The sequence below is a fragment of the Podarcis bocagei genome (assembly GCF_964188305.1).
Source record: "Podarcis bocagei genome assembly, chromosome: 14".
NCBI classification, from domain to species: Eukaryota; Metazoa; Chordata; class Lepidosauria; order Squamata; family Lacertidae; genus Podarcis; species Podarcis bocagei.
The window spans coordinates 32,337,262-32,358,479 of NC_138139.1; the positions used below are offsets into that span (position 1 = coordinate 32,337,262).

At 47.6% G+C, this 21,218-nt stretch overlaps 1 protein-coding gene across 1 annotated transcript in view; it reads left to right on the forward strand.

Moving 5' to 3' along the window:
• Positions 1-21,218, forward strand: part of PKD1 (polycystin 1, transient receptor potential channel interacting) — a 120,188-nt gene that overhangs the window by 82,439 nt on the left and 16,531 nt on the right. Inside the window, 16 exon segments of the mRNA XM_081170802.1 lie at positions 1,195-1,474; positions 2,561-2,777; positions 4,742-4,901; positions 5,936-6,088; positions 6,952-7,096; positions 9,228-9,827; positions 10,688-10,853; positions 11,163-11,415; positions 12,097-12,292; positions 16,079-16,249; positions 17,266-17,409; positions 18,113-18,323; positions 18,665-18,791; positions 19,713-19,829; positions 20,357-20,406; positions 20,776-20,978. Coding sequence (XP_081026928.1) covers positions 1,195-1,474; positions 2,561-2,777; positions 4,742-4,901; positions 5,936-6,088; positions 6,952-7,096; positions 9,228-9,827; positions 10,688-10,853; positions 11,163-11,415; positions 12,097-12,292; positions 16,079-16,249; positions 17,266-17,409; positions 18,113-18,323; positions 18,665-18,791; positions 19,713-19,829; positions 20,357-20,406; positions 20,776-20,978 — 3,193 coding nt within the window.

Consider the following 21,218-nt stretch of genomic DNA (forward strand, 5'->3'; position numbering starts at 1 on the left):
CCTGTGTCTTCCAGCATTCATTGGATGCCCACAACTTCTAGTGTTATGAGAGAGGGAGAAAATTTTTTTCTCCAACCACTTTCCCACCATACAGCTCCCAAAATCTTTGGAGGGAAGCCATGGCTGTTTAAAGTGGTATCACGGCACTTTAAATGTTCTGTTGTGAATGTGGCCTGTATTGTTAAGCACAACTCAATCTCTAGGCGGTGAGAGGTTTTCCAGGGTCTGAACACTTTTCATGGGTTTGGATTCCTTGGATTGATGGCCACTGGAGACTTTATGGAGTTTCTGTGATAATCAGATTTTATTTACACTTATATACAGTCTGAGCATGAGATGGAAGTTCTCACTGAATTCCTAATGCCACACCTGATGGAGCACTCTGGGAAATCCCTGAGATTTAGGCAGCCTTCACTGGGGATCGAGCCTTTAGTGCGGTGGGCCCTGCCCTGTGGAACTCACTGCTGATTGATGTTTATCAGGAATCATCCCTGCCTTCTTTCAGACACTTCCTATAAACTGTATTATTCACACAGGCCTTTGCCATGTGAATTTCTTTTTACCAACCAGTATTTACTGAGGTTTTAATTTATCTTACTTCAATTTTGTATTCTGTATACCACTTTGCTGTGTTTTTATGGAAGTGTGGTCTATAAACAAAAGCTCCCAAGAGATCCTACTTCCTTGTCAAGTAGAGAACATGATTCTCACAGAGAACAGGCCTCAAGTTGCTGTTGAACTGCAACTCCCGTCATCCTTGACCATTGGCTTTGCTGACTGGGGCTGATGGGAGTTGTAGTCCACAGCATCTGGAGGGTACCAGGTTAGGGAAGCCTGCTTTAAACCAAGTGATGGGGCCCTGCAGAGGTCCTAGGACTTTTCAGTCTCTCCCCCACCCGTGTTCTTCTGTTGCCTCTAAAAAAATAGTTGGAAGGTGATGTAATGCAGGAGACTCAAGCTGGATCCCACGGTGGAAGTATTCCCAGCAGACAGTTTGGGCTCCTGCCTGTTCTCCTTGGCCCAAATGTCTGGGAATGGAGCTGAGTGATCATCCAAAACTTTGGCCGGATGTTGAAAGTAACTTTTCTCTACACACACACAGTCTGAAAACGTTAGAAATTCCTTTTAAAATTTCTACATGACAAAAGTTGAAGCTTTTCTTGGTCTTTTTCTGCGCCTCTTTTTTCTGTGTAGAGATGGTCGGCACACAGCTTCAAAAATAAGACTCTGGCCTTGGACAGAACGACCACCTCCACCGGCAGCAGAGGAATGAACCTGGTCCTGAGGCCGGGGGCTCTGAAGGACGGCGAGGGCTATACCTTCACTCTGCACATTACAGATCTGGCCACAGGGGAGGAAGGCTTTGCCTCCATCGACCTGTTTCCAAACCAGCCACCATTTGGGGGGTCCTGCTGGTTGTCTCCAATGGGACCTATCCAAGCATTGACTGCCAAGATTCATTTTGAATGTACAGGTGAGACCAGAGTGCAAGATGATGTCCAACACAGCTTCAAAATATGTACCTGAGAGCAAATTATGCTTGGTTTGATAGATCCCTAAAAGAAATAGGAGGGACGGTGTAGTGTATTAGATAGACTAGGTGTGGGGAACTTTTGGCCCTTCAGATGTTGCTAAACTACAGTTCCCATCAACCCCAGCAAGGGTAGCCAGTGGCTAGGGGAGATAAGAATTGTATCTCAGCAGCATCTGCAGGGCTAAAGGTTGCCCACACCTTAGATAGATGATTGAACTTATTGGAGACTTGTCTTAAAGCTAGTCTTTGGCTATGGGGCCTATGGAACAGGTGCCTCTGAGTGTGTCCTGAGCCATTTTTATTATTCTTTTGTTTGTTTATTAAATTTATATGCCGCCCTTTATCCAAGGATTATTTATGACTTTTATATCCCAGCTTTCCTCCAGGGAGCTCAAGGTAGGCTACATACTCCTCCTCCCCATTTTCCTGTCCAACAACCCTGTAAGGGTTCTTCATTTCATCAGCTTAATTCAGGTGGGAAAAGTCATTCTGTTGAACAACTGGAAGCCATGCTGGTCACCAACAGTAGCGCCATTAGTTCATGTTTCAGAAGCCCAAAATGTGTCAGCTAGGAGTTGGTCATTCTCAGTGTCACCTACATCACAGAAATTTGGCAGGCATCCTTGCTGCTCACTTTCAAGTGTCTCTTGAATACATTTTATGCCAACAGTCTTATTCAGTTGTTCATATTTTCTTAAGATGAGCCTGCCATTTTTTATGACTATTCTGCATTATGTCTTTATGGTATCTTAAACTTTTATATTGTACCTGCTGTACACCATGTTGGTGTTGCATATGAGTGGACAGTTTATGAATATTTATTATAAATAAATAAATCTGTTGGGTTGTATCAGCTAAGTTCTCCTCTGAGCAGACCCATTGGAATTAGTGGCCTCACATTAGTTGTGGCCACTATCTTCAATGGGTCTACTCTAATACTGCAAGCAACCCATTGCAAATTACCCAGTAAATCCTGATCTACCTTCTGTAGTCACCCCTGGTCTACTTTGTGCATTTGGTTGGCAGGCTGGAGAGATACGGAGGATGAAGACACCCCCTTGGTATACACACTGCTTGCTGCCCGCTGCCGAACCGGCCACTGTGAGGAATTCTGGGTATATAAAGGCAGCCATTCCGAACATTCTGCCTTCTTGCCCCCTGGATTCCAGGAGGGAGGCTCCCTGGTGTCTGTCTCGGTGCTGGTGCAGGACCAGCTGGGAGCAACCGTTGTGGCTTTCAACAGGTGATGATTGTTTCTGTTGTTTAATTTGCGGCTCACTTCCACTGGAGCATCTTGAAGCAATTCCACAATGCAGTGGAAACACATTTAAAACTGTTGAACACATTAAAAACAGTTAAAGCAATGTCAAATCCAATAGAGGTGATGGGTAAGACAAAAATCTCCACATAGAAGGGCCTTTCCTTTCCAAAACAGTGTTCTTTTTACAGAAGATGAACTAATACTGCTCTGCTGACTTCAAAAACCCATATGAGCACTTATAAATACCCACAAACCCTACTGTTTCCTCAGTCCCTTCCAAATGCTTGTCATTTCTTTGTCTGCAGCCAGATGGGCAGGCTGGATGACTGGTCCATCAACAGGTGAGCCTGCTGCCCCCAGTCCCCCCCCTTGCATAATAAGGGATGCCCCCACCCAGTCCTGTTTGCTCGGAAATAGTCTTAACCTATTTCAAGGATCAGTCCAAACTTGCATGGGTTAGTACAAAATGTTCAGCAGTTTTTATTTGAGTACTCACCACATCCCTGGGAAAGAATTTCCCGTAGGTCTGTAGAGGGGTTTCCAAGAGCCTGGAGACTTCCAAGTTAGGGTGAGTTGGCATCAGCCTTACCCAGTTTAGCATCTGTTCATAGCACCTCAGCTAAAGAGTCAGACATAATCTGCTTTCTCTAGTTAAAAACCCTCAAGCTAAAGCCAGTTATCTATTATTATAGCAAGAGGTGTGTTTCCTTTGTATCCTGGGATCACGCTTTGATCTGGTCATCTTTCCTCCTGGTTCTCTAATCTACCAACCCATAAAACCTCAGGGAAGTACTAGGGTCTTAATTCCCAGCTAAAGGTAAAGGTAAAGGGACCCCTGACCATTAGGTCCAGTCGTGACTGACTCTGGGGTTGCGGCACTCATCTCACTTTATTGGCTGAGGGAGCTGGCATACAGCTTCCGGGTCATGTGGCCAGCATGACTAAGCCGCTTCTGGCGAACCAGAGCAGCGCACGGAAACACCGTTTACCTTCCCGCCGGAGTGGTACCTATTTATCTACTTGCACTTTGACGTGCTTTCGAACTGCTAGGTTGGCAGGAAACTGCTAGGTTTTCCAGCTACAGACACTTAATTCCCAGCCAGGTTCCACCTTCCGGACTGACCTCTGGCCAGGCTTAACAAGTTAACCTCATGGTCCCCTAGCTAACTTAGGAGCAAGAGTTACATTTTTGTGTAACAAAACATTTCCTTTGCAGTTCCCTTCAGATGCTTTGGAGTTGACAATAACTCCTGGCATCTGTTGGGGAAAGGCTGATGACAAGGGTTTGTCCAGGTTTACAGCTCTTTTGAGATAATATGGGTGGCAGGTGGGAGATCGATACTCTCTGAAATGCAAGTTTGTTGGTTTATAAATCAAGGGGAGAGGCTGTGTCTGTAAGCGCTGTCCAATTTGTTTGACTCAAGAAAGGATTCAGTACCCTTTTCTCATCAGTAACAAACAGCTTCGTGGTGATGAATGGGCTTCTGCTGGGGACAAATTGGAAACAGAGCAATGCAACATTCATCTTAAATGAGATGCCTGCTTCTCATGCTGGCATCACACGCCCCTGCTCCTTTCTTAGAAAAATTCTGGGGAAGCTGAGCTGATCTATCACAACAGGGCTTTAATGTAGAGAGGAAAACATGTGAGGAGCCTGAGTGGGAGTGTGTGTCCTGCCCTTTAACTTTTGTGCACCTCAAGAAAACAACTAGGGATTGAAGAATGCTAAGGACCATATGAAGTACTCCATCTCCCTAAACCACAAGGAATCTTCACACAAAGTTCCCAGTGTTCCCCTTTGGGGGTTGGGAACCACTGTTCCACATTTAATATATAATACTGCAGATAGAAAGCTAGCATATAAGACACAAAGCCCCTCTTGCCCTTCTATTTTTCTATGCGTGGGGAATTTTTGCATGACACTGAGAGGTTGTTTTCCTTCCCAGCTCCATGGCCATCACGCTGCCTAGCCCTCCGGAAGGATTTCACAGCCTTCCCCAGTGGCTTTCCAACCAGACTGAGGTGGTGCTGCAGGGCCTGGTGAAACAGAGCGATCCCCAACAGGTCATTGAATATTCCTTGGCTCTCATCACCATCTTAAATGAGGTATGAAGCAACACCTTTTTTGGTGGCTGGGTGGAATGATAGTGCAAGACATTTGTTACGTAGGTAGGTAGGCATTATTAGTAGATTCAACATGATTCTGACAGCAGTGAGAACCTGTCAGCATATGACACCTGTGCTCAGAGACGCACGCTGGTTGACAGTTTGCTACTGGGTCAAGTTCAAGATGTTACTATTAGTACAGGAAGCCCTTAACAGCTTGGGACCAGTTTATCTGTGAGATTGCCTTGTCGGCATCTCCGCTCGGCCAAGCTGATAAAGCCTCATTTTCCTCCGGCCGAGCCTTCGGAATCGCCTCCGACGAATAATTAACGACCTGAGCCTTTGGTGAGGCTCCAAGGCACGTTCCCATTAAGCAGAGTTTCCAGCAGCATGCAGAAGTGATAAGATTTATGGCTACATTGTAAAGAGTTTTATTTCTAAGCTACGCAGACAGAAAGGACATCCTCTCTCTATGAAAGCAGAGAGCAACTGAACAAAGGAACAAAGGAAACAGGAAACCAGTAACGTCGCATCCGTCTCTAGTCTCCTGTGAGACTTCCAATAGCCTGGACTTTCTCTGGAATGTAAACAGAGCCTTGTGACTCTAAGCAGCTGCTCAGTGGCAAACAGAAACTAACATGCCTTACTCCACATGTTTCCCCCTCCCGATAGCTACTTACCCCATGGAAATGGAAAGGTTTCCCTCCTTGCTTATCACTGAAAGAGAGAGCCCATGGCTTGTTTATTCATTCATTTATTGCATTTCTATACCATCATTTTCTCCAAGGAGCTCAGGGTAGCATCCAAGATTCTCCCTCTCCTCATTTAATCCCCATAACAACCCTGTGAGGTAGGTTAGTCTGAGAGGCAGTGACTGGCCCAGTGTCAATCAGTGAGCTTTCATTCATGGCTGAGTGGGAACCCTGGTCTCTCCCAGGTCCTAATCTTATCCTAACCAGTACACTACATAGGCTCTCATAAGAACTGTCTTAAGAATCTAGTTCACATACTTTTCTTTTCACCCCCGATGTAAGTATGAGTGCTCCATGCGTTTGAAACCAGAAACCAAACATGAAGACCGTCTCCGGGCCTGGACACGGAGGAACATTACAGAAACTCTGATTTCTCTTAATGTGACCACTGTGGATGACATCCAGCAAATCGCAGCTGCCCTGGCTCAGTGTACGGTAGGTGGTATCGCATTGCTCTGCCTCTTTTTAAAAAAATTATTAAAGATTTCAACACAGTAATTTAACAAAAATACATCATCCACATTGTTTCCCCCCCTCCATTTTTGCCCCCCCCCCAATAGAACACCCCCAGACTTCCCTCAGCTCCTTTCTCTGGTTTCTCAACACATATTTCTGTCTGCATGTTATAAAATTGTAAAATCCTCAAATTATCTGTCTATATATTACAATAAAGAGTTTGTGAATGTTTATTCAAAACCTGCCAAAGAGTCCAATTCATTTTGTTGCTTCTTCAAATATTTCATAAAAGGTTCCCATTCATCTTTAAAATCAGAGTTATCCTTGTCACATAGTCTATGTGTCAGTTTTGCCAGTTCCGCATAATCCATCAGTTTTTCTTGCCACAGTTCTTTCGTCGGGGTTTCTTCATTCTTCCATCCTTGTGCTATTAAGACTCTGCCTCTTAGGCATGGGGAGCAAGTGGGAGGGGGCTGGGGCTGAAGGGAGTTGGACTACAACTCCCATCAGCCCCAGCTAGCATGGCCATAGGATACTGGGACTGATGGGTGTTGTGGTCCAAAACATCTGAAGGACACCAAGTTTATTTGTTAGATTTATATCCCACCTCTCCTCCAAGGCGCTCAGTGGTGTCCATGGTTCTCCCATGGGCTGGGGTTTCTCAGCCCTTGTGAGTACATTTGCTAGTGTTTGGTGTCAAAGATAGCAGTGCATGCCTGGAAACTGTTGTGTATCAAGTAGCAGTTTGCCATTTGCAGAAGTCAGTTGTTATGCTCACATGAGGACTGGCAACTTGATGGGTCGACATATAAGGTCAATTAACTTGCATCTTGGATTCACAGGTAGCCAACAAGGAGTTTATTTGCCAAGCTTGCCTGACAAAGACCTTGAAGAAGCTGAGAGACATGATGGCCATTCTGCAGGGAGAGACCATGCAAGGGACCATGACCCCAACAACCATCGCAGACAACATCCTCAACATCATGGGTGAGTGCGCAGGAAAGTTTGTTTTTGAAGCAGCCTTCCCCAATCCCGCGTCCTCCATATGTTTTGGACTATAACTCCCACCAACCTCAACCAGCACAGCTGTAAAAGATGGGAGCTTTAGTACCTGGGAAGGGCTAGCTCAGTGGCAAAGCATCTGCTTTGCATACAGAAGGTCCCAGATTCAATCTCCAGGTAGAACTGGGGGGAAACCTCCCTTTCTGAAACCCTGCACAGCTGCTGCCAGTCAGTGTAGACAATATGGAGTTTGATGGAGGAATGCCTGCGTTTAAGCCCACCTCCTGTGTTCCTATGTTAATAAATCCCCAAATCAAATAATATATATATATATGCATAGCAAATCTTCAATTTTGAAAGCCATTCTTGAGAACCCGAGGGAACAGCACATAGTTTCCCTTTAAGTGAGAGGTAAGGGGGTAAGAAACACTTTAGACTTTGCTTCAGCAAACGAAAACCCTCACATTCATTTGTTAGGAATACAGCCGCCTTTATTCATAATTACTTTCTTGGTGAATTTGAGAGTGGTGGAATGCGATATTCCGTGTCATTACAGTGGTGCCCCGCAAGACGAATGCCTCGCAAGACGAAAAACCCGCTAGACGAAAGGGTTTTCCGTTTTTCGATGCGCTTCGCAAGACGAATTTCCCTATGGGCTTGCTTCGCAAGACGAAAACATCTTGTAAGTCTTGCGATTTTTTTCGCTCCCCCCCTTTTTCTAAGCCACTAAGCCACTAATAGCCTTTTAGCCGCTAAGCCACTAAGCCTTTAATAGCCGCTAAGCCGCTAATAGGGTTGCTTCGCAACACGAAAAAACCGCTAGACGAAGAGACTCGCAGAACGGATTATTTTCGTCTTGCGAGGCACCACTGTATGCAGTTCATGAGATCCTAAGGGAAACCCAGTGGGGTCAGTATTCAAGGTTCAGGTGTAAAAAAAAAAAAAAAAAAGGGTCCATCTAGATTTCTGCTGAGCACTCTTGGCTTCTCTGCATTTCTTTCCCCTCCATCAGGGTTGAGTTCCAGCATCTTTGCTTATGGTCATCCTCAGCCCTCAAACTTAACTGGAGGGCAGGAGGTTTAATTTGTGGCTGGATGATCAACACAGTGCTTAATTCAAGGGTGAGGGATCTTTTTCAGCTTGGAGGCCACATTCCCTCATGGGCATTCTTCTGGGGGCCACATGCCAGTGTTGGATGGGGCTAGGGAGAAAAGTGAGTGGAGCTGTGGATCAGACTCTTATTTTTCTACGCGGGACTTAAATTCTAGCAAGAATCAGAGGCTTCTTTTTTAAATTGATTTTAAATTTCAAGTAACAAGACATACAAGGAAAACAGAGCTTAGTAGTTGTACATAAATAAAGAAAAACAGCAGTTGATGGTTGTGGTTTTAGATGTTCCAAGAAGGCAATCAAACAAACATGTCTCTCCATAATGTTCCATTGGTCGAAGGAAGGTGAAAACCATGTTTGACTTTCTTAACAAAGTCCGTGAAAGGGTACCATTTCATGTAAGGGGTTTGAGTCTTCCCTCACCCCCGTCAAAGGTTTCTGCACAGGCAAAACACACACACACACACACACACACACAGGGCGCTTACCTTTCCATCTTCCATCCAGGCAAGCAAGAGGCATTATCAGTGTTCAGCAAAACATTCCAGCTAGTCAAAAGCACCTGCAGAAAGTGTGGAGCGGGGCCAATGACAGGTGTAGCCTGGAGAAAGTTCCAGGGAACAGGCAGAGAGGCTTGGAGGGCCACATTTGGCAACCCAGGTCTGAGGTTCCCCACCCCTGATTTAATTACTGTATTTTTCACCCTATAAGACACACCAGACCACAAGACGCACCTAGGTTTTGGAGGAGGAAAACAAGAAAAAAAATATTCTGAATCTCAGAAGCCAGAACAGCAAGAGGGATCACTGCGCAGTGAAAGCAGCAATCCCTCTTGCTGTTCTGGCTTCTGGGATAGCTGCACATCCTGCATTCACTCCATAAGACACACACACATTTCCCCTTACTTTTTAGGAGGGAAAAAGTGAGTCTTACAGAACAAAAAATATGGTAATTGAACTTCCATCCTCAGTAAGGACCACACTAACCTTTCCTGGCTCCTTTGCAGGGGACTTGATCCACCTTGTCAACACCGTCTCCCAGGAGACTGAGCCTCGGGAAACGTGCAATAACCAGAGCCCCGTCCGGGTGGCCTCCCAGGCGTACGCCCTCTCCACTGACCTGATGCGCATCCTGATGAAGTCCCGAGTCCTCAACGAGGAGCCCCTGGAACTGGCGGGAAGCAACATCACGGCCAAGGGCAAGCGGGCTGGCCCACTGGGCCTCCTCTGCTACAAGGAGCACCCCAGCTGCCAGTTCTCCATCCCTTTAGCTTTCAACGCCACGTTCTCCGACCTGACAGACATTGTCCAAGTCATGATCCGGGTGGACTACAACCCTTTCCCCTTCGGCTTCGTCACCAACTACAGCGTCTCCTCCGAGGTGGCGTCCATGGAGTTCCAGGACAACAACGGGACAGAGATACCGGTGGGGAGCCTGGGTCCCGAGAAGGCTATTGCCGTGACGGTCTTGGACCCCGGAGAGAAGAACATCACCATGACGACGGTCATGATTGAGGAAAGGAGTTCGGGGACTGCAGTGGTCATGGTGGAGGATGACAATGCAGAAGCAGGGTTGTATTTCCAGGTCACCTTCAGTGTTGTAAATGGTAAGTGTGGGTTTTTGTGGCTTCCGCAAAGTTGCTACATGGACCCAGAATTTTAACAATGTCTGTTGTGTATGCATTTCTCCTGTCCTTCCTCCAGTGAGATTAGGCCAGTGCATTTTAGAACTCTTTATTGGACTTTGTTCCATGTTTGATGCACCTTGCCCTGGGCTCTGAGGGCAAGCGGAAATAAATAAATAAGCAAGCAAGCAAGCAAGCAAGCAAGTAAAGTAGATTGTGCTAAAACTTGCATGCCTGTGGAGAACCCATCCCTTAATACCTGTCTGGAAGTGTGTGTGTATATACTGTAGATATATATGGATATGGTTATGTAAGTTGAGGGGTTAATGTGCAGCATAGTAGACAGTTATTTTACATATTCCTCAGGCCTTCTGCTTCTGGGAGACCATGGATACTGACCAGAGAAAGTTCATATTGCCCAGAGTGCTGTCTAGATATGCACATTCCTTATAGCCTGTTGGGAGGTTATGCATATTGGCTGGAGAATTTACAGAATTCATGCATGTTCCCGAAGGAGATTGTCTATACTGACCAGGAAATGTGCTCAGCTCCCTTTCCATGGACAGATAATGTGCACATTCCTCAGAAGGCCTTATGAATGTGCACAATGGCTGCTTGTTACGCACATTAACTGCTCAAGTTAAATTACATCTATCTATCTATCATCTATCTATCTATCTATCATCTATCTATCTATCTATCTATCTATCTATCTATCTATCTATCTAATCTATCTCAATCCTATATGAATAAGAGCTCTATTGCACAATCTCTGCTGCTTGTGGCTCCCCCATCTAGTTGTTTTCTGACCCTGTCTTTCCTTTCTTCCTCCCAACAACAAGACCGTTATTTGTCCAGTGAGCAGGAGCCGTTCATTGCTGTCTGTCTCTTCCACTCACCTGAGACCCACCAGCACAACTGCACAGCCTCCAAGGAGATCCACCTGGAGGATATGACTAGGATGCCTCAGGGCGACCACCGGCGCTACACCTTCTTTGTCTCCCCTGAGTAAGTGACACCTCTGCAGCTACGCAGAAGAGCCCACAATGAGCTCCCAGGCAGGGAAGGAACTTGCTGTGGGTGGGGTCTGGAAGAAGCTAGCTTAGTGGCTGACGCTAGTGGATATAGCAGGAGGTGGATGGTTGCCTCTCCTCACTTAAATTCATGCCTTGAATGCAGAGATGCAACTATTCTGATTCATCTGCCTGGATTGAAGATGTGTGCCTGAACCACGAACCAAAGTCTGCCCACAACCGCAGGTCAAGTGTGCCTCTACAACCAGTCCTTTCTTACTGTTTGTTTGTTTCTCTCCCTTAGCACCAGCAACCCTGCGAGGGAATATTACTTAAACATCACCAACCACTTTGCCTGGACTGCTGTGGAAGTGACCCTGGGCCTGTACAGTTCCTTGTGCCAATATTTCAACGAGCAGGAGGGGCACTGGAAGACTGAAGGCATGGCTCCCTTGGAGGGGGCCACCCCTGACAAGGCTGTGTGCTTAACCCAGCATCTGACAGCTTTTGGTGCAAGCCTTTTTGTGCCCCTTCATTCTGTGCAGTTCATTCGGCCTGTGAGTCAAGTCTAAGGGTTATTAACTCTTTCAAACTGCTTTTAACTTTTTCTATATTGATCCTTAGGGACGCGGGTGGCGCTGTGGGTTAAACCACAGAGCCTAGGACTTGCCGATCAGAAGGTCGGCGGTTCGAATCCCCATGACAGGGTGAGCTCCTGTTGCTCGGTCCCTGCTTGTGGAAGCTAAAATCACAACACTGCCAACCTAGCAGTTCGAAAGCACGTCAAAGTGCAAGTAGATAAATAGGTAAACGGCTTCCAACAGGAAGGTAAACGGCGTTTCCGTGCACTGCTCTGGTTCTCCAGAAGTGGCTTAGTCATGCTGGCCACATGACTCAGAAGCTGTACGCCGGCTCCCTTGGCCAATAAAGCGAGATGAGCACCACAACCCCAGAGTCGGCCACAACTGGACCAAATGGTCAGGGGTCCCTTTACCTTTTTATATTGATCCTTATATTGGTACTTCTGTTGTTTTGATTCCCCACCCCCCTTTTTTCCTTACAATAAAGCAGTATATACATTACATGGAATAAATAACTTTATATAGTGATTGTATTTTTAATCTGTCATTGTATGGGTGAGCTGCCTTGCTCCTCAAAGTAACCTATAAATTTATACAGGGAAGGAAAGCACATATACACACACACATATATATATATATGCTTTATATTTTGCTCAGCCTTCGGGCCCAGGTTTGAACTACATTGTGCTGCTGACTTGCGCCATCTGTTTTGTGACATACTCGGTGGCGGCTGTGATTGTGCACAAACTGGACTTGATCGACATCAACCGTGCGGGGGTGATCCCTTTTTGTGGGAAGAATGGGCTGTACAAGTATGAGGTCCTGGTGAAAACGGGCTGGGGCAAGGGGTCAGGTAAGTAGCTCTGGGCACTCTCAAAGAAATGTTTGTGTCTTCTCCCACAGCCATGTTAGCACTTAATTATTTAAAGATACAGCCCTACCTACTATGGAGGAATGGTTCATAAAATTAATGGACTTAGTTGAGGTGGCAAAGCTAATGTGTTTAATTAGAGAAGAATCAGTATTGACATTTATTAAGGATTGGAAACTTATTGTGGGCTCTTTGCATGAAAAGGGAAATGAACTTGTAATAGCTGGATTTGAAGACTGAAAACTAATACAGTGGTGCCTCGCAAGACGAAATTAATTCGTTCCGCAAATCTCTTCGTCTTGCGGTTTTTTCGTCTTGCGATGCACGGTTTCCCATAGGAATGCATTGAAAATCAATTAATGCGTTCCTAGGGAAACCGCCTTCAGACCAGGTCCGGGGACAGTCTGTCCCCGGACCTCTTCTGAAGGCTGGGGGGGGGGGGACAAGGGCTTTTCTTCCCACCCCCAGCATTTTAAAAAACCCCGGGACAGCGGAGGACTTCTCCGCTGTCCGGGCGATCTTAAAATGCTGGCGGGCGGCATTTTAAAATCGCCCCGGACAGCGGAGGACTTCTCCGCTGTCCGGGGCGATTTAAAAGCCCCTGGGAAGGCAGGCAGGGGGGACAAAGACTTTTGCCCCCCGCCAGCCTTCAGAAGAGGTCCTGGACCTCTTCTGAAGGCGGGCGGGGGGCGAAAGTCTTTGCTCCCCCCCGCCTGCCTTCAAAAGGTGTCCCCGCGGCGGCGGGAGGTGTCCCCTGCCCCCCGCCCGGCTTCGGAGCACCGGGAGAAGCGATCTCCCCGCAGCCCCTTGCTGCAAAAGATGTCCGGGGGAAGCGGGAAGCGAAGCGCTTCGCTTCCCCGCTTCCCCCGGACGTCTTTTGCAGCAAGGGGCTGCAGGGAGATCGCTATCTCCCCCCAGCCCCTTGCTTCAGAAGAGGTTCGGGGGCAGCGGGAAGCGAAGCGCTTCGCTTCCCCGCTTCCCCCGGACGTCTTTTGCAGCAAGGGGCTGCAGGGAGATCGCTATCTCCCCCCAGCCCCTTGCTTCAGAAGAGGTTCGGGGGCAGCGGGAAGCGAAGCGCTTCGCTTCCCCGCTTCCTCCGGACGTCTTTTGCAGCAAGGGGCTGCAGGGAGATCGCTATCTCCCCCCAGCCCCTTGCTTCAGAAGAGGTTCGGGGGCAGCGGGAAGCGAAGCGCTTCGCTTCCCCGCTTCCCCCGGACGTCTTTTGCAGCAAGGGGCTGCAGGGAGATCGCTATCTCCCCCCAGCCCCTTGCTTCAGAAGAGGTTCGGGGGCAGCGGGAAGCGAAGCGCTTCGCTTCCCCGCTTCCCCCGGACGTCTTTTGCAGCAAGGGGCTGCAGGGAGATCGCTATCTCCCCCCAGCCCCTTGCTTCAGAAGAGGTTCGGGGGCAGCGGGAAGCGAAGCGCTTCGCTTCCCCGCTTCCCCCGGACGTCTTTTGCAGCAAGGGGCTGCAGTGAGATCGCTATCTCCCCCCAGCCCCTTGCTTCAGAAGAGGTTCGGGGGCAGCGGGAAGCGAAGCGCTTCGCTTCCCCGCTTCCCCCGGACGTCTTTTGCAGCAAGGGGCTGCAGGGAGTTCGCTATCTCCCCCCAGCCCCTTGCTTCTGAAGAGGTCCGGGGGCAGCGGGAAGCGAAGCGCTTCGCTTCCCCGCTTCCCCCGGACGTCTTTTGCAGCAAGGGGCTGCAGGGAGATCGCTATCTCCCCCCAGCCCCTTGCTTCAAAAGAGAAGACCCGCTGTCCCCGGGGCAAGCTTCGTTTTGCGAAGCAAGCCCATAGGGAAATTCGTCTTGCGAGGCAACTCGAAAACGAAAAAACCTTTCGTTTTGCGAGTTTTTCGTCTCGCGAGGCGTTCGTCTTGCGGGGTACCACTGTATTGACTTACAGAAAACAAAATAGTTGGATGTTCATGACAGACAGAACCAGAAGACTTTTTATCTTTCCCCATCTTCTTTTCTTTCTTTTTTCCTTTTTCCTTCTCTTTTCTCCTGTTCCTTTTTAGATTAGATTTTATTCTATTCTATTTTATTCTTTTATTCTAGTGTATTATAAAAAGATACTTTGTATTGGGTATGAGTTTTTAAAATAAAAATAGACCTTTACAAAATAATGGCTTTTTCTCCTGCTCTTCAAACCAAAAAAGGCTTCAGGAGTGGCTTGTAAACCACTAAGGGGGGGAAAGACCATCCCTACCTGGAAGTTTACAATCCAAACAGACAAGGCATAAAAGGGGAATGGTTTGGGAGAGAGGAGGAAGTAAGCTCGCTTAGGTTTAGGTTTAGCTTTTTAGGACTGCAGCCAGCTGAATTCTACTCAGCGGAGACCCATTGGAATCCAGGGGCTTAATTTCAGTAGCTCTGTTCTGACTAGAGCTTAGTTCTTCTCCTCTAAAAAAAAAAAGTTTTTGGAAAAGGCACCAGGTTGGTGAAGGCCACCCTGCTTAAACCGCGCACCACAGATCAAGAGGGTCACTGGGGTGGGCTAGGTGGAACTGTTGCGCCCTTGGCAGCCGTTGACAGAGCAAAGAGGAGCCTGGATTAAGCCTTTTTAGCCGCTCTGTGGAGAGAATATCCAGGACAAACATCTCCTCCCAGTAAAACCCTGGCAAATGAATGTGTATTAGAGCCACTCCTGTTTGGAGAGGAAATGGAGGACGGATCCGTCCAGCCCCTCAGCTGCTGCTCTCAAGGATGGTGTAATGTGATCCCTGGGTGTGGTGGAATAGCACACCAGAGAAGCATGTTCCTGTGCTGACCAGAATGCAGACTAACCCTTCCCAAACTTGCTGGTTGGGGATGGGGAGGAGGCCTTTGTGAAGCCTGGTGCACTTCCCCTTGCTGCGAAGAGAGGGGATGGAGAATAATCTGGACCCTGCTGGACAGCAATCTCCCTTTAGGGGCGTCTTTTTTATTACCTGCATTTGTTTTTGTATGAATGTCTTTAAATTATTACTTATGCATATTTACGCTAACTTTTTAAATACGTTGCAAGTCATAATAGAATTGTGTAAGGGTTGGAAGGGACCCCCAGGGGTCATCTAGTCCAACGCTTTGCAGTGCAGGAATCACAGCTCAATAATCCCTGACCCCAACCTCTGCTGAAAAACCTCCAATGAAGGAGAGTCCACCAGCTTCCAAAGGAGCCTGCTCCACCGTCGAATGAATCTTGCCACCATAAAGTTCTTCCTAATGTTGCTTTTTTTGAGGCCTTTATGTGTAACAAGTTGCTAGCAAATAGTGAATAATTTAAAACCAACCAAAGTGCCACAAAGTCACGGGTGACCTTTTGAGATCACCGGGACACTTCCTCAGGCTGTATGTTAAACAACTGTGTGGATGTGTGTTACAGAATTGGGGTTTCTTTTGTTTGCCCTTTCTCCCCAAACAATGAATTTTTTATGTAATTTGCAATGTAAGGTGGGTCACAGTTAAATTTCCCTGACATATTTTTTTCAAAAAATTCCTGAAATAAAACCGCACCACGAAATTCAGAGTAGCGCAAATCTTCACTTCAGTTATTGGATCAGGAACTGCGAATTAAAATGATCTGGATGTCTTTCCTCCCTGGGGTGCCCTTTCTCCAGATGCAAAGCTGAGGTGCAAAGAGGGTGGGGGACCATTTGTCCCAGGCTGGAGGCGGGGGATGAAGGATCCTTGAAGAGTCCCATTTCACCTTCCCCTCCCCTGCCCCACATGAGACATAAACCAGGCTACTTTCCTCCTTTAAGAATTTGCACTCCTTCCTCCTTCCTTCCAGGGACAACGGCTCATGTGGGAATCACTCTGTATGGGATGGAGAGCAAATCTGGGCACCGGCACCTGGATGGGGAAAACGCCTTCCACCGCAACAGCCTCAATATCTTCCAGATCGCCACAGAACGGAGCCTTGGGAGTGTGTGGAAGATTCGCATCTGGCATGACAATAAAGGTGCGTATGTGAGAGCAGACTGCAGCTGAGGCCTTGAGACCCAAAGCCTGTTTGTTTGTGTTTGTTGTTGCCTGGCTCTCCCCCTCCTCATGTAATCCACACAACAGCCCTGTGAGGTAGGCTAGGCTGAGAGACTACAGTGACTGGCCCAAGGATGGATGGATGAGCTCGGCCCTCTAACCACTACACCACACTGGCTCTCCCAGGGTTATTAGCGGTTATTAGGTGGCGTCGGTGGGTAGAGATAACACTCAATCCCACCCCATACCAGCTCAGTTGTGTGTGCAAAGTGTGCGCCTAGAAAACAAATGGGGATCCATCCAGCCTCTGCAACCCAAATGAACAGAGCTGCAATTCTTGATGAATTGCAACTCGGCAGTTTCCCCTCTGGAGCCCCCCCCCCCCCTTTGAAGCTGCGTCTCTCCCATCTGCCAAGACAAAGAACAAAACTCATTGCTAGCATTTTGCAGAGAATATCATAATTACAGTTTAGCAGAGCCTGGATTGTTAAAGCTGAATGAGAAACATAATGAATGTAAAACGGTCACTTAAAAAACTACACAGACCATTTTCAGGCAGAGTTGGTTTGATCATTAGTCAGAATGAGGCAACTGCCTCAGGCAGCATATGGCTTAAGAAGGAGAAGTGAGCAGCCTTAAGGAGAAGTGGCTATTCTTTGTGAATCTCCCAATTATCATCCTTCTCTGTTGGAGGACAGATGTATGCCTGTTACGCATTTCCTAAACTAGGTATGAATCCCATTGCCAGTGTTGAAGTCAAATTTAGCTACCTTTTCATTTGACTTTTGTATGTACAACAAGGGGGGTGCCATCTTGTATTTCACCTCAGGCCACAAAATGTCTTGCACCACCCCTGTACTCAGGATTCCCCCCCCCCGCGCCTGCCCCCCCAATCAGTTTAAATTCATGGAGAATGTTAGTGGATGTATCTTGGAATCAAATTAGATAAAAAGATGTCTTAAAGCTGTGTTTCCTTCTCCTTTCCATGCTGCTTAGGGCTAAATCCATCATGGTACCTGCAGCACGTCATTGTCAGAGACTTGCAGACCTGCAAGAGCTACCACTTCCTGGTGAACGACTGGCTGTCTGTCGAAAGCGAGGAGAATGATGGCCTGGTGGAGAAGGAAGTCTTTGCTGCCAGTGAGTGGGAAGAGAGCTCATTGAAGACGCAAAATCTGCCTACAACAGCCTTCCCAAAGCTGTTGCCCTCCAGATTTTTTGGACTGCAACTCCCATCTGCCCCAGCTGGCATGGCCATTTTCAATTATAGCTCCCATTAGGGTTTTTGTTGTTGACGATTTAGCAATTTATACCTTTTGTTAAATAAATGTGGCAATAATCACAAACTTGCTGACAGTGGCGAGAGTGCTCGTAGCTAGGAAATGGAAAAAGCAAGGTGGATTTCAAATAGAAGAATGGTATAAAGAAGTGAAGGAGATAGTGATTAATGATAAATTTACGTGTGCTATCAAAGTAAGAAGGGGAATATGGAAGATAAATGACTTTGAGGAAATGTGGAAAATATTTGTGGAATTTGTATTGTTAAAACAAAAAGGGGTCAAACCATCTCAAGAAGTGTTACATTTTTGGAAAGTTGGATAATTATGGTAAATAATGGTCCAGGGGTGTGTGTACATTTTTATTTGTATTATTACTTTGTTTAATTTTTTAAAAAAATAAATGTGGCAAGCTGAAATGGGGCTCTGCTTGAACCCCAGTTTTGAAGACTGAAATGAGGACAGTCACTTGGGGGTGCGGGTTGAGGCGAGATTCGTTCTCTGCAGGGACAATAATGTTAAGATGGGCATTTTGACTGACCCTTCCCCTGCTTCTGGCTTCGCAGGCGAGGCTGACCTGAGGAGCTTCTTGCGGATTTTCATTGAGGAGCTGCAGAGGGGTTTCTTTGAGAAGCATGTCTGGCTGTCCCTGTGGGACCGCCCCCCTCGCAGCCGCTTCACCCGCGTCCAGAGGGCATCCTGCTGCTGCCTCCTTGTCTTCCTCTTCCTGTGTGCCAATGCCGTGTGGTACGGCATTGTGGGAGATGTCAACTTCAGGTGCGTTGGGAATTTCTGATCCTCTCTAGCCCAGGAGGGCCACTTCCTTCCAAAGATAGAAGATCAGTGGGGAGGCTGTGGGATAGCATGGCCAGTGTTTCCCTCATGTCCTGTGGCCTTAAGAACATGCCACAAAAGGTAGCTGCCTTTGTTATTTATTTGTTTATTTCCTGCCCATCACCCTAAGGTACCAGGGCTGGTTACAGCATTAGAAACAATATTAAAAACAATTTAAAACACCTTACACTCATAAATATGGGGGGGGGGTCCATCTCAGCATTGTCTTGCACTAGAAATTGTGCTAGCGCCCTCCCTGCTTACTCTCTCCTGTCTTTTCCTAGCAACGTGGCCATCTCCACCTTGATCCCGGTTAACGGTGAGACAGCTGTGGTTGGCCTGGTGTCCAGTTTGGTTGTCTACCCCCTGTACCTGGCCCTCCTCTTCCTCTTCCGTATGGCACGGAGCAAGGTAACAGTGCGTTGGGGAAGGGGGCAGTAGCCTGTTTCTGGGCAAGGCCTTCAATTGGCCGCAGGCCGTCACAATAAATGTGATTTTAGATGTTGGGAAATGGCTATAGCTCAATGTTAGGGCATCTGCTCTGCATGCAGAAGGTCCCAGGACCAATCTCCAGGTGAGGGCCAGGAAAAACTCCCTGCCTGAACCACTGCAGAACAGCTGCTGGTTAGTGCAGGCAGCATGGAACTAGTTGAGCCAAGGGTCACCTGACTTGGTATAAGGCAGCTTCCTATGTTAAATGGTTACCAGAATGTTTCATTTAATACACTGGTTATTTCCTTAATGCGTTAGAATGCAAACGTGGACATGGCAATCCCTATTTTTACAGAAGATAGTCATGTTTATCCATGTATTATAATATTTTGCTTGTGTACATCTGTGTTTTGCATCATTCACTGAATGCACAGTTCTTTATCAGAATTTTTGAGGTTCCTCTTCAAGATTGGCTGGGTGGCACATATGAAGCCATCTTATACCACCAGGTTCGGTAGCCATTGACCCAAATGGCTGCGTTCTTCTGCTCAGACTGGCAACAGTCCTCTGGAGTTTCACACAGAGATCAATTTCTGGAAGCTTAAATGTGACTGAGCAGGCCCCTCTGAATAACAAAGATGTTTAGCAAGTCAGTGGTTCTTGTGAATTTCTGACTTAGAGAAGTGGCACCCTCAAACCCCCCCCCCCCCATCCCTGACAGCTATTTTTTAAATAGGGAAAGGGAGAGAAAGTAAGAGCTGTTAGCAGCTGGCTGGCTTTTTCCATTGAAAATAAGATCAAAGTGACTCCTCAAAAGTTGGGGGAAATCTGACATCCCTTTGCCCTTCCAGCTGAAAGGAAAATGTCCTTCCTTGCCTCAAGCGCCCTCTTCTCTCCTAGGTGTCTGTCAGCCAGTCCCTGGCCCATTCAGACCAGCAGTCCTTAGAGATCGACAACTACCTGGACTCGTCTCTTATGGAGAGCGCCTTCCTCACCTTCCCTGGGCTTCGGACAGAGGTGAGAGTGGCAAGTGGCAGGACAGAAGTGTGGGGTGGTTTCTAAAGGGGTCCTAGGCCCTGCCCCACTTCCAGCCCTGCCTTTCCTTCCCTCAGATCTGTGTCCTTTTACCTCATTCAGCAGTGGAGAGCCCCTGGCCCTCGTGATGTTGCTGGTCTCTCAACTCCCATCCTTATTATTAATATTACTACATTAATATTCCACATTTGCTCCAAGGAGCATTAAAGTGGTGTACTTGGTTCTCCCCCCTCTCCATTTTATCTTCACAACAACCTCGTGAGGTGGGTTAGGCTGAGAGATAAGGTCCTTGAGGTCCTGAACTTCCATCATCCCTGACCCATTGACCTTGCTGACTAGAGCTGATGGATGGGGTTGGAGTCCAGCAAGATCTGAGTGAGGGGCTCATGTCAGCTGCCTGTGGCCTAGTGTCCAATGAATAGTCTTCACAGTGGTCCTCCCTAAGGGGCTGCATTGATCCCAAAGAACCAAGGCTGGCTGAGCGGTGAACCCTCTTTCCTTCCCTACAGGCCTTTTCAGAGCAGACCAAAACAGATTTGTTCCTGGACGATTCGAAAAGGTAAATGGGATTTATTTATTTGTTGCATTTATATCCCGCCTTTCCTTCAAGGTGCTGCACGTGGTTCTCTTCCCATTTTATCCTCACAACAACTCTGTGAGGGGAGGTTAGGCTGAGAGACTGTGGCAGGCCCAAGGTCTCCCAGTGAGTTTCATGGCATAACAGGGATTTGAAACCGGGTCTCGCAGGTCCTAGGTCCAGCACTCTGACCACTACACCACACTGTCTCTCTGAGATGTATGTATTTGGCTTCAGTTTGGGCTGTGAGGTCAGCTTGAAGAGGAGGACTGTATTTATTAAAGAGCTCTGCCTAAGGGTGTTCCTTGTTCCCGTGCTCATCCTTCCTCTCTGCTCTTGTTTCTGCCTCAGCCTAATACGGTGGCACTCCAACGAGGCCCTGCTCAACTGGCCCGACCTGCTCAGCGACCCTTCCATCATGGGCAACACAATCCAGAAGCTGAAGAGGGGCAGGACCAGTCGCCATCTTGGCCTGGAGGCTCCCTTGGCAGCTGAGGAGGACAGTTTGTCGCTTGGCTTCCCGCAAGCTCAGGCCAGATACTTCTCAGCTTCAGGTATGAGGCGGGTGGACAGGAAAACAGTCCAAATCTGAATGGCTTCATAAAGGATTCTTTGCCGCAAACATTTACTTCTCTTTAACACAGAGGTCGCAGGTGGCGCTGTGGGTAAAACCTCAGCGCCTAGGACCTGCCAATCGCATGGTCTGCGGTTCGAATCCCTGCGGCGGGGTGCGCTCCCGCTGCTCGGTCCCAGCGCCTGCCAACCTAGCAGTTCGAAAGCACTCCCGGGTGCAA